Here is a 12,952-nt window from a genome sequence, read left to right on the forward strand (position 1 = left end):
TTTTTAACGAAATCTCAAGCTTCCTGCATAGTCTCGACTGTAAATCAAAACCCTCTGCAGCTCTCGAAAGTCCGGCGTTTCTCTCTTCTGCAACAAAGGCACTACGCCGGTCTAGTTTACTCCGAACTTTTATTATCGCCTCACTCCATGGCCAACAGAATTTGCAAGTACTCAAGAAACGGTCTCGCGACGTGTATGAAATTGTGATTTTCATTATTACTTCGCACTACGACGCGCCGTCGTTTCTATTTTGTTTTCCTGCAGGAATTTCGGGATTATTTTACAGAACGAAGGCCAAGCGGAAGTTGATGAACATGTGACAACGATACAAACTGCAAAACGTTGCTTTAGATAAACTGACTAGTGCGCGAACCGTCAGAAGAAAATAAACTAATATAACATGTGTTGCTAATTTGTACATTTCCTAACGGGTTGTCCTTGCGATAAGAATAATTGCTGTCGTCAGTTGACGCGTCCCAATTGTTATTAGAATTCAATTGACCAATTTTAGTTATTTGTTTTTTTTTCTTTTCTATTAATTAAAACACGCTGTTATTGGTCAATTTGTTTTCCTTCTCTGGGATTTGCACAGGTGTGATTATAGGCAATTACTAGTGTCAGCAAACACTGGTGTGTTGGTATTCGCGGTTTGTCCCAAAAATAACATTCATTATCATAACTAACATAGAGATTCGTATATTCAAAACGCGTAATACTCAATACGACGCTCAATATAACGTGCAAATAGTTGTATATTGCATGCGCAAATTAATTTAGAAGTTGCAGCATCACGCAAATAACGTACTATAAACATGCGCGAATAATCGTTGACTCCACACGTATGACGGCAGAAAATACTGCCCTGCTATATTTATTTGTTTATTATTCTTTTTTTTACGAGTTATAATTATCACTTTCGATGACTGGAAGACGAATTCAACAAATTATGAATACGTGTTACTCTTTCTGCGTCTCGAGATCCGCTCGCATCTAAAATAGCCAAATTACCGTGTCAATTTTCTACTAAAATATGATCCGTCACAAATCACGAACTTTTTTCACGAGTAGTCATGGTAGTTAATTTGACGTTCTATAACTGAGCAGCAATAAAGAGAAGCTTTGGACAACAGATCAATTAGATTTGCAAAATACCACACCCATCAAATATAAAATTTTGTGCAGATTAGATATACAAATACTAGAAGTAAAACATATCTAAATTCACTAGCATTTCAAAATCACCGATACTGACCGATCATTGTAATGCCATGACTGCGACGTTCCATTTCTTCATCTGCAACTTATCTCCGTAAGATAGTATTGCAGAATTAACCAGTAGTGTCTAATCAATAGATGAACCCGAATTCACTGTTCAAGTATTCCATATTGTTGAACGTGACGGGAAAATTTTATAATAACAAAAAACGAAAGGAATAAACTTGACGAATTGACCTCTTTGCGGCAAAAGTAGTACGTAAATTTGCCACCAGGACGGCGCTTCTTTCCAGCTATACATAGTAAGAATGCAGCTTATTAGATGATGCATCACGCACGTGGGTTGCATGTATCAAGGCGTGATCTAATTTCACTTTTTATCATACATAATTACATCTCAACTGTACGTTGATTTTTTTTCCCAACTTTCTATTCATTCTAGATTTTCAATGTCGTTTTTCTTTACACCGTTTTCAGAGGTACAATTTATTGGAAAACTCCATATTTTTCGTTTGTATAAACATATAACCATAAACAAAAACGTAAATGTCACAGTAATTCAAATGACAAATGTTAACATAAACATGTTTATACTTTTACAAAATTTAATATAAATATTATTCATGTATTGGTATATTTATAATATGCATATTATTATACGATTACAAATAAAAAAGCGTCCCGATTTTTTTTTTGTTTCATTGAACTATCAAGCATTTCGGATATTTGTAAAAATTTGAGCAGCAATTGAATTGCCAAAATGAGTCATATGAAGTATTAATCTTATTTCTTATTTTTTTGCTCAATGAAGATGTGCAGATTATTCAGACATTGACAATGTAAAATTTTTACTTTATTGTTGTTGGTGGAAGTAAATGGTAATCGTAATAATTTACATTCAATTCAAAGACACTTTGCGACCGGCTTATTTATTAGTACTGAGAAACCTGAAGCACCAAGTAAAGGAATATTCAAAGATACCCACATCCAGAAAAATCAATAGTACATTAAAAACGATGAACATAGATCGTCTGATCTGCTATAATTTCTAAAGTGCCATTATTCTAGTGAAACAGTCAAATACCTCAAGTTATGTTCCATAAGCATTTTGTTCCTCCATGATTTATCATTATAAGTACATGTCACTTTTGCCTGTCCCTGTATTATCCTCAATTATTGAATTATTTTAAGTAAGTTTCCTTCCTTAGTACGGTTTTCTAATTTACGTAGAGCTGTAATATAATCAAAAATACAATTCTCTCAAAGCAACGACTTAGTCACGATTCGTAGAGTAATAAGCAACTGCACAGATTCTGAGATTTAATCATTATATTGAATCCGCATACGTATCGTATAGCGATGATTTATGCAGTGGTATTTTCGTTTTTAGATTCATGCTAAATAACAGCAATTCACATGATTTACCGTTGCAACAACAGTGCGAATACTTTAAAAAATGCAATGTCGAACATTTATGTAAAAATAGTAGCATGATTATTTGAGGTTTAGTACTTAGTACTTACGTAGAGAAGAAACTTTATATCGGAAGCAATGAACAATAATTGAACTCGGTAAAGTACAAATTTTTTTTCAATCATTTCACGTAGAAATAAAGTGGCTGCTCCAGCCTTCTCGTATGCACATCAACAAATTTTTAGTGTTAAAAAATTAAATACAATATACCTCTTAATATTCATCTTGTCTAATTCATTTTCCATACCTGGACGTTGTGTAAATTATTTACCATAAACATATTTAAATTCTTGTTGAATGTTCTTAAATCCCGCATCAAGCAACATTTCCATAGTATCTGTACAAGCACGAGAAAGTTATCACTAATTTATATTCACTAATCAAGCATTAAAATTAAGTAAAAGGTGCTCTACAAAGACATTTCTCTACTTTAAGCTATGATTTTCCCCTTACAACGTAAAAGCTCTAGGACTGAAAGTTTGCTTGAATAGTGTTATTACTAGTATGAGACACAAGAAAAGTACGGTTACCGTCATTTAAAAAATCCTATGAACAATTCATCGTTTATATACAAAACCGGCCGGCCAAAAATTTGGGTACACCAGGTAAAATTTCTTGCTGCACTAATAGATAGCAGACTCAAAAATAAAGATCACCAAACGTTCCAACGGCATTTTAAAAGAAATATTTACCTTTGTTTTGCGTTTTTGTAAAATTTTCTTAAGGTGTAAAATTGACTGAATATAAAGAACTTCGTATAGAAAAACGAGGCACGATTATTACTTTACGTAATCAAGGCATGTCATATCTAATTATCGTAAAAAAATGAATGTATCGATAAATATGGGCTGGCCTTTCTTTTTTTTTTGCGCTAAAAAACAAGTTCAAAAGCTGAAAGTTTTTTTTAAAATATTTTGCCTTAAATCTGATAATTTTCGAGACACAACAACTCAACTGACGATGATTCTCCAAATTCCAACCGAAAGTATTGCCCCTCCACTCACCAGTATCTTGATCCAAAGTTAAGAAGTCAAGTTAAAAAGTTAAGTAAAAAAATTATTTTTTTTTAATTCTGAAAAAATTCAGACTACTCCAGTGTGAACCCATGCAACGTTTTACCTTTCTGATATTTTCTCTAAAGCCCCCTAGCTATTGAATTGCAGCTTTTTGTCTAAAACATGTCTTGTTTAGCTAAAAATGCAATATTGGGGCGAAAAAAAATCGTACGAAACTTTTTAAAAAACGAAAATGTAGGTTTTGATATTCTTTTTACGTTTGTCATGCAAAAAACCAAGGGAAAAATTTTTTCCCCAAGATTCGGAATTGATTTCCGGTGACTAAAATATTGCCTATAACGGCCACGTTCCAAAATACTTTGCGCGGCCAAAAAAATACTAGAGAATTTTCCAAAAAAGCAAAATGAAGGTACATTTATCTTCTTCAAAACACTTTTTGGAACGTTTAATTATCTTTATATTTGAGTCCGGTATCTAATTTTTAGTACAGCAAGAAATTTCGCTTGGTGGACCCAAACTTTTGGCCGAGAGTGTATGCTAGATCTATCTTTGTCCCGCCTAATATGTGGTATAACAATAGTTTCAATAATCTTCAATAATTACACGCTTTCTTTGTAATTCCTAAAACAAACAGTAAAGATTTTACGTTACGTCAGCGCGATGAATGTGTCTAGATTGTTGCCTTGAAGTATCGTAATATGTAACGCCAGCTCGCAACATTTCTCCATGCCGGAAAACATCGTGGGAAGAAGGTAGCGATGGCAACGAAGGCAACGGTGGAAGCAGACAACTCAACATGCCAGCTGTACCATCCGAAGAGTATATGCCATTGTTGGGTGGACCCATCGGGCCGGTGCAAGAACTTACAGGTATGCTTCCAGAAAGGCAAGGCTGTTCTCCAGATCCTGCGACGCTTCCCGGAACCATTATGTTTCCTAGATGAATGAGAAAGCAGAAATTCAATTGAAATTGAAAATTCGACAATGTTAACTTACCCGCAGCTTGCCACTCACCTGGTAGGCTCAAATTTGAAACACTGGAAACACTGGCAGTGGAAGAAACCATCGATAACGGAGTGACCGTTTGCATGTCAGAACTTTCGGTTAATCTCATGTTAGGATGATCTCGCGAAGACGTCATACTCGACAAATCTGCAGCCGTCGCATGTGGTTCTCGATTGTTTAGCAGTATTTGTGACGCACGATGCAGATCGTCCGTACGCTCATTTTTTCTGTGCTTAACACGGACACTGCCTTTGCTTGGTTTACCGTTTCCAAAATGAAGTAGCTCCAAGTGTCTTCTCAAGTTTCTTGATTGACGTAAGATTGCCCCGCACAATGGGCAAGTTGCTGGCTGATCGGACATACTCCTGGCTTTTGAATTTCCATCTCCTGTAATGGAAAAGATTGACCAATAGTTGACATCGAGTATTTCTGCCTTTGCTCTTTTTTGTTCAATACATTTCTTCGAGATGCATTGTACCTGCAATCAGGCGTTTGCAAGCGTCCATACAAAAAGTTTAAAACTGTTCTGAGAATTAAGTACTGAATTAAATTACTTACTCGTTGTTGTTTCGTGTTCATAGGAATTTTATTTACAAATTTTTATGAGATTAACAATACAATGTACATTTCTTAAAATTGCTCTCATATCCTATGGAGTAATATCTGTTTGTATTTTCTTCGAAGACTCAAATCACTGGACAAATATGTATTTAATTACTGTTACCCTTCTATTTATCATCGTTGAGCTTAGTAATTGTTTCGTGATATTGAATGACAAATTTGGAGGTCAATGAAATGAAATGTGTGAGAAAAATAATACCTAATTCTAGCAAAGGAGTGTAAGCCCAAGTAAAAAAAGAGAATATTTAAATAAAACAATGATTGCAAAAAAATAATAATAATAATAATAATAGTAATATTTACTCCCCAATAGCCAACAGCCACATAGGGTTTCGTGACGGAAGTTACTTAGAATCAACTACATGCGAATGAATAAATCAGAAATGAGTATTAAAATATATCTCTTACGGTAAGCAAGTTTCGAAAAGAAGATTCAAAAATTATAGCCCTATTACCGTTTATACAATTTGGAATCAGTACAGGATTGTATTACGATTGGGCAGTATTTAAAAACTAAAACTCACTCTAAATATTATTCTAAAAACTAATTACTAATATTAATGTGTCATGCAGTCGAAAGTAAATGGAAGAATTTGATCAACAATAGGAGTTGTCAACTCTAAGCCCCGTTTTCTCCGTTAAGTACCTGATAAGAATGTTATAAAATAGTAGTATTATATTAAGATTAAACGAGTTTAATCTCTGCTGTACGCTTTGATTCGCTTTCGCTTTAATCGCGCACTTTTTTTTCATCTGGCAATCGTTGGCGATGATATATTACTTCGCGGTGAAACCATGTTCGATCCATGCGGCGATACAAGAGAACCGTGTGGCGATGAAGATGGTAAAGGACTCGGTTTGCACTCAATTTGTTCACAACCACTGCTTCCACTATCAGTTCCGTAATTGACAGACTGCCCAGTGTACCCAGGGATCTCAACTTCGGGTTTAATCTCAATAATCATTGGATCGGAAGAGCTGTGCTGGCTAGAATTGGCGTTAAAACGGTATTTGCACGACGAAAGAAGATGTCGTCGCAAATTTCTGGCTTGGCGCAATGTTGCTCCACACAAAGGACAAACACCCGGACAATCTGATGCGCCTCGTATTTTTGAGGCTCCAAGCATCATGGCATTCACGGAAGTACAACCAGGGGTTGAGGAGTTGATTGGAATCGGTACACTTGGAGGTAAGCCAATATTTAAAGAGTTTGGAAAAGAAGGTATGTGCAACGGAGAGTATTGCTGCATCGGCATCAGGGTGTGAAGGTGTGGCTCAGAATCCGGTGGATCTTGGTTTGCTGTCCCTTGAGAATCTTCACAGGATATAGGTGTCGAATGATGCAGTGGAGGTGAATGAGACCCATGACGGTTAGAATATTCCGAACGATCGTTAACTGTTGACAGACACAAACACAATGTTACCATTCAGGGCTGAACTGACCTTTACAGTATTACAGTGAATTCATTGAATGTGACTAGCTGGCTGATATGTTACTGTATTTCATTATTCCGAAGAGCTAGAGATAAGTTCATCAATAAAATAGAAACTGCACCTTTCTTCAGGCTTATTCGAGTACTGTGTAGCAAAAGCAACAAGATTTGAATATTTTCGAGATATTGGTTTGTGTGGCAAGTTGTTTTTTTATAAATTTTATTTCATTAGGGCTGTGCTGCTATGAAACATCTCTTACTAATTGCGTTATAGTTGCAAAAACTACTAGAAGTATCTGTTCAAAGTAAATGTTTGAAAAGGAATAATAAGTAAATCATTCAAAACTCCATGTCTATTACCTGATCCATTTCAAGTGTTGCACTTTTCATGGTTTTTTTAAATCCATACTCGAAGCGTCATCCATTGAAATATAGTAAATAAATGACATGTTTGATGGAAAGAACCGTGGTAAAAGACAAATATCTTGATATCCTAAAACTGAACACTTGAATACGCCACAGTATTTGTCGATATCATATTTGAAATAGTGCAATTTTCATTGTATGAACATAACTTTAGATCACGACGAAATAAAAATAGGAACAGTAAACAGCCTTGAAACAATGCTATGCGTATTGATTGTTGATAGAATTTCGCTCATCAAAAATATTGTATTTGTATCCAATTAAAAAGCAGTTCAACCCAATTGATGGTTGTGCTTGTGTCCGTTTCCCAAGCGACAATTCTAGTGAATAGATCTCTCAGCCTTAAATAACCATTAACAAATTCACAGATATCATAACAACATTGACAGATTCATCGGACACAGAACACAAGTAACAGTTATTCCATCACTAAGAAAATTTATTTTAACAAAGGAATAAAACAGGTATAGAAAAGTACTAATTATAAAATTTACCTGACTCATCACCATGGTTTCCGCCACTCTCGTCATGTTTACTACGTTCGTATTCCATAGTCGTTCTACTGTCCTGATTGTGTGCTTCGAGCGGTCTGTTTTCAGTGTCGTGATTGTCGTCAGTTCTTGGCCACTTGCACGACGAAGAAGACGATTTCGTTCGTCTTTTTCTCCGCCTCAGCGGTAGATAGGAGTTGATAACATCACGAGCTAAGGCCTCACTGGCTGCTGGGATTGCTGACAGAGGAATTTCCTCGCCATTCTAGAAGAAAAAAGAAAGAAGAATAGTCAAAACATAGAAGTGGAAATTGGAAAGTGATTACAATTTTAGACAAGATTGGATATCAAGGAGGTGAAGTGGGTCTTTTTACCCTGAGCGTAAGTTTGTAATACACGTCGTTGGCGAGCACGAAGACGAATATTATAAATATGCAGGGCATAAAAAGAATTTTCATACGTGGCGCACACTCAACTTTATGCAACCAAAGTATGGTTTAAAAGTGTTTTTGAACTGCCGCAAAAGCTATCATTCTGAGTAAGGAACATAGACAGAAAAGGACACATAAATCGTACTTGAGTTACACGCATAATTTCAATTTTTATATCTTCTGAATTTCTCAATATTGGTGTATGAAAATTCCATTTTTTCAAATAGATTACAAATTTCCTGAGTCTTGTAAGCTTGTAAAATCTCTGAAAAATGTCATTTTTCTGAACTGATTAACACATTGAACTTACTTCGGTAAGAACAGTAGGTGGTGTTAGTCCATGAATATTTAGACAGTGAGCCGCCTGAAGAAGAGACGGAAGTTGAGAGGGTTCGACGCTGATTTCACCTCTGTAGACAAATTCTAGAAGAGATTCTAAGTCTTCGGCTCCGATTCCAGCAAGCATTATGACAGGATGTTGACACGGAGTGCTCTAAAAATGATTGAGAAGATGAAAAATATAACTGACGATGCATCGTTCCAGACATTATCATAGCGGCAAGTGTAATTCAGCAATCATAAGTTGTCTCACCTTAAGCAAATCTAGGAGGAAGGGACTGGCGGCACAGAGTACAATTTTGTGAGCAGCGAAGCTTCGTCCACCTGCAGCTAAAGTGACGTCAACTAGCTCGCCGTGACCTCGTAATAACTGCGCCGCCGATGCCAAAGAGCTGCCGAACTCACCCCATGATAAACTGTAGAGATGGTTGCTGCCCATTCTAGACACGGAGGAAAGAAGTGATGAAAATTTGATTCATGTGTTACTTAACCAAAGTTTCATAAAATGTTTGTAAAAGATGTGAGGATAACTGGTCATTTTGATAAGCACGAGAATGGGGTTAGGGTGGAAGGCTTTGATTGTCGGTGGCTTACCTCGCTGTTTACGAGTTTGTATTCCTTCGGAGAAAGTCGATAAATCAGAAGAAACAAATACAAATTAGGCCAAATCAAAAGAGATCGCTTTCTGTCATAACAGCTTGTTATTCAAGCAGTTCACAGTTTCCGCGCAGCGGGGTTATATTTGATGTTCGTTAAAGCTTTGTCGAGATCCACTTGGCACCGCAATATTTATCGCACAAATCTTTTCGTTCACAACACTTTTGAATCACGCTCAAAAACTTTTCGATTATCTTCTGGTGATCCTAAATGTCACATTTCTCACGACTTGGACGACTATGACGCCATGGAACGTCTCAACGGAGTTCCGTAAAAGTAGAGCAGCAGATACGCCGCTACTCGCTCGCTAGACGGTGCTGCCGGCCTCGTCGGTACGGCCATTTTTTGCACTAACGCAAAGTCGAACGATGCCTCCTTCAACCTTCTTGAGCCATAGACATTAATTTTGTTTACGAAGCGCATGCGCGTGGGCATTCAAAATTTCCCACGCTGTACATACCATGTGACAAAATTTATTTATGTAGTTTAATTTCAGGTATTCAAAAATTTCCGTAATTTTCTTCAATTAAAATCCAGTTCCCTCTTCGGAATCTTGGAAAAAGTTCAGAAAATAAGTTCAGCCTTCTACATATCTTAAACGTGCTTCTTATCTCGCTTGTAGAAAACTATTTCAGAATTTTTCAGATATTTTCAAAACTTGAATCACTGAATTTTTTCAATGAATAATTTGAAAATTGCTCAACAAATCGAAAAAAATTCTTCAAACGAAAATTCCCACAACAATTGGAACTAAAAATGTTGTAGTTGAAAATTTTCATCAAATATTTAAAACCCAGAGGTGACTTTCACAATAACGATGATATGTTACCAACGTTTTGTACGCGATAGATGTTGGTTACGATGAACTTCCATTACCAGCGTGGTCAGTTGCTTGGTTGATAATACGTCAAACTGCTAATATCTCCAAACCCGACAAACTGTTACGAAAAATAACCCAGGGCTGTGAGTTTATATACCTATACATGTTCAGTCAATACTGGGAAAAAAATTATGTAGAGATTGCGGGTGGCAACTTGTAGTTTTTACCAAAGGTTTTGAGTTTTACCGTCTAAATATCGCATATTCGTTACAGATGGTCTTGGAACACAAATTATACTTCAAGAAATCGCAAGAAAATACATGCGTAATAAAAATATTAAAGATCTAGAGAAGGTATGTTTGTATTTAAACTGGGCATTTCTGTGATGATTTTATGCAGTGCGCCTGAATCTAAGCAACTGTACTTGAGTGCAAGTCGTAGGCGTAAAGGAAGTCAGGCGGTATAAAAGTGGAATTGGAATACCAATTAATTCGGAACTTTTTTTTTTATGTCAAGTTGTCATACGGCAATTGTTTCCACACTTTTCGACAAGGCCGGCTCGAATTTTCAAATAATATACCATCTATCAAGCATCTGACAGATATCATTTATTTGACCAGCTTTTGATGTACTGCCCGTCCTTCAACAGCTGCCATCATGTTAAGTGAATTCTTTTTTTTTCTTTCAGTTTCTTTACAGACAAACAGACTCTGTACACTGAAATGTCTAGATATTTGGTACTATTTACTGCTGTACATATTTAAAGCAATGACGTATCCTACATTTTACATCGCATCAATTATATTTCACGACTGAGGAATTTATCAACTTAACAAACCTTGATACAATTAAAATTTATCGATATAACTATGATATTTGCACCACCGTTAACGCAATGTCGCGAATACCATGGAAATTCAATTACACACAAGATATTTTACTAATAATATAATAATTTACCAACAGATCTTGAGTAATGATCACATTCATCTTTATAATCTTTGACATTATCGAGAGAAACGAGTTCAAGAATGGATAAACTAAAATAAGCACGCTGAATGTATCTTCCGTGATGGAACAAGACATGTTCGATATTTTAAAGGGGTTGAAAAGTCCGATTGTACGTACGTAGCGACTCAGCAAGTGTATAATAATTGATCGTATGATCTTTGATTCGCATACGCGCAGTCGCCGTAGGCAAATTCATGAATATATACCTACCTGCGGTTCGCCTGTCGTAGACAACTGAGCCACAGACAATGAGTACCGTGGAACGATTTAATCAAAGGCAATCCCGAGGCCGGACTGACCGATATCCAGAGTAAGGCGAACCGCGGTGATAGAAACGTTGCATTATGCTTACACTTACACATGGAGGATAAACGTGCAATATAATTTTCAATTATCATCTCGTCCTTGTGCGGCGCGTGGTACAAAGTGAATGGTAATGAAGTCGCACAATTTTCGTTGCTCCGTTGCCAGGATTTACAAACTGAAATTATTTGCCGGTGCTCCAAAAGGCGTAATAAGTACCTCAGTCATTGGGGCGTGAATATAATTAGTCCAGTCCTCGTGCCCACTTCGAACCTTGAAGATACAATTATAAATCGGCGCGCTGGATTTCAGGGTTCTACATGTTATTGTCGTGGCGATTTTCTTTTTATTTTTCGACAATTTAACCACGACGAAAACTCGAGGCACAAAGCGAAACTTACGTCGGAGAAATAATTTATTCATTTGTATCTTAGGTTTCATTCGTTTCGCTGGCTGTTGTGCCCTGGTGATTATCACTTCTGGCAGTTGTTACAATTTTACGCACTACTTGTCATCATCGGTTGTAACAAGAGTGGGATATGAAAATGAGAATTAATAGAAAACGAAGAACAAATTGTTCCGGAACTCGATTGTCATTTAGTTTTTACTGTAGACTATTTCTGCGATGTTTCACAAATTGTAATGTTTTAAAACCTTTGACTGGATATTGCATGAAATGAACAGATATCTTAGAATTTTCAACTGTCTAGAGTAAATTAGACAGACGTTTGAATTACCATATCAAGCCGAAGTATAACTTATTTCAAACTGTCGGTTATACCTGAAACAGTAATTAGTTACGTACAAATATAAGTATTTTCATTTTCCATATTGATTTTATTCCAATAATTATTGTTACCATTATTATTGTTGTTGCTGTAAAAAAATTTAGGTATAGGTAGATATATCATGTATTACAACAAACAATATACTGTCATAGGATAAATTATATCTTGTATAATAATCATAACAAATTATTGTGGTTATTTTGATGGGCGATTAACAATATGCTGCAGGTACGTACCTATGTACTGCATCTAACGTGTATTATACTTATGTCATAAATACATGGTAATATCACAATTTTCCGTCCATAAGACGACACTTGACACTGTAACAATAATATTAGCTCTGTCAGTTATTATCGTATATTATTATGTATGTACGTATACCTATACCTATTACATAATATTACAGCCTATGCGTGTATGTTCTCCGATACAATTTTTTTTCTATCCTTCGTCGCAGTAAATAATTATACGTATATTTTGCTCCAGATAATCCGATGAATAAATTGCATAAGAGATTCGAAAAGTCGTTTTTTACACTTTGAGGATTACCTGTTCGTCATCACAGAGGAAAATTCAATTCCCTCGGCCGTCGGTCTCTGCGCGATTATTCATATACATTTTCTATGATATGTGTCATTAACATTGTTATCACTAGTATTAGTGTTGTTACAGTTACCTACGTACTATCGCAAAAGAAAGAATTCTCTACATTCTCGCAAATTTTTTTTCAAAACTATATCACTGATCGCACAGCCACGTGTTGTTTATGGATTGTTCTTTTTTTCTCTCTTTCTCTTTTCTTGTATTCGATGAAAGCTCCGCATTTTCCGTGTACACATATTATGATGATGAATGTTTAAATATAAGGCAAGCTGAGTAATTCCTACCAAAATTGGTCAATAAAAAAAAAAAAAGAGAACG

The 12,952-nt window shown here is 35.9% G+C and overlaps 1 protein-coding gene across 3 annotated transcripts; it reads right to left on the minus strand.

The window, feature by feature from the left end:
• Positions 1-1,673: 1,673 nt before the first annotated feature.
• LOC124175460 (broad-complex core protein isoforms 1/2/3/4/5-like) lies at positions 1,674-9,397 on the minus strand. Of its 3 annotated transcripts, XM_046555738.1 has the most exons (7): positions 9,044-9,397; positions 8,703-8,889; positions 8,421-8,603; positions 7,683-7,944; positions 4,718-5,095; positions 4,356-4,639; positions 1,674-3,025 (listed from the first exon to the last, which is right to left on the minus strand). In XM_046555738.1, exons 2-7 carry the CDS (start codon positions 8,886-8,888, stop codon positions 2,918-2,920), a joined length of 1,401 nt encoding a protein of 466 aa, XP_046411694.1. In that variant the 5' UTR covers position 8,889; positions 9,044-9,397; the 3' UTR covers positions 1,674-2,917. The 3 variants fall into 3 exon arrangements, with proteins under 3 accessions (XP_046411694.1, XP_046411695.1, XP_046411696.1); XM_046555739.1 differs by lacking the exon at positions 1,674-3,025 and having other exon boundaries at positions 3,401-4,639; positions 9,044-9,396; XM_046555740.1 differs by lacking the exons at positions 1,674-3,025; positions 4,356-4,639; positions 4,718-5,095 and adding an exon at positions 5,264-6,725.
• Positions 9,398-12,952: the final 3,555 nt, after the last annotated feature.

Source organism: Neodiprion fabricii, chromosome 2 (genome assembly GCF_021155785.1).
Source record: "Neodiprion fabricii isolate iyNeoFabr1 chromosome 2, iyNeoFabr1.1, whole genome shotgun sequence".
NCBI lineage: Eukaryota > Metazoa > Arthropoda > Insecta > Hymenoptera > Diprionidae > Neodiprion > Neodiprion fabricii.

Coding starts and splice junctions, on each gene's coding strand:
- LOC124175460 (XM_046555738.1), bottom strand. CDS start 8,888: ATGGGCAGCAACCATCTCTACAGTTTATCATGGGGTGAGTTCGGCAGC. Junction 7,945..8,420: donor CACCTACTGTTCTTACCGAA/GTAAGTTCAATG, acceptor TTTTTCTTCTAG/AATGGCGAGGAAATTCCTCT. Junction 3,026..4,355: donor GACACATTCATCGCGCTGAC/GTAACGTAAAAT, acceptor GTGCTTGTACAG/ATACTATGGAAATGTTGCTT.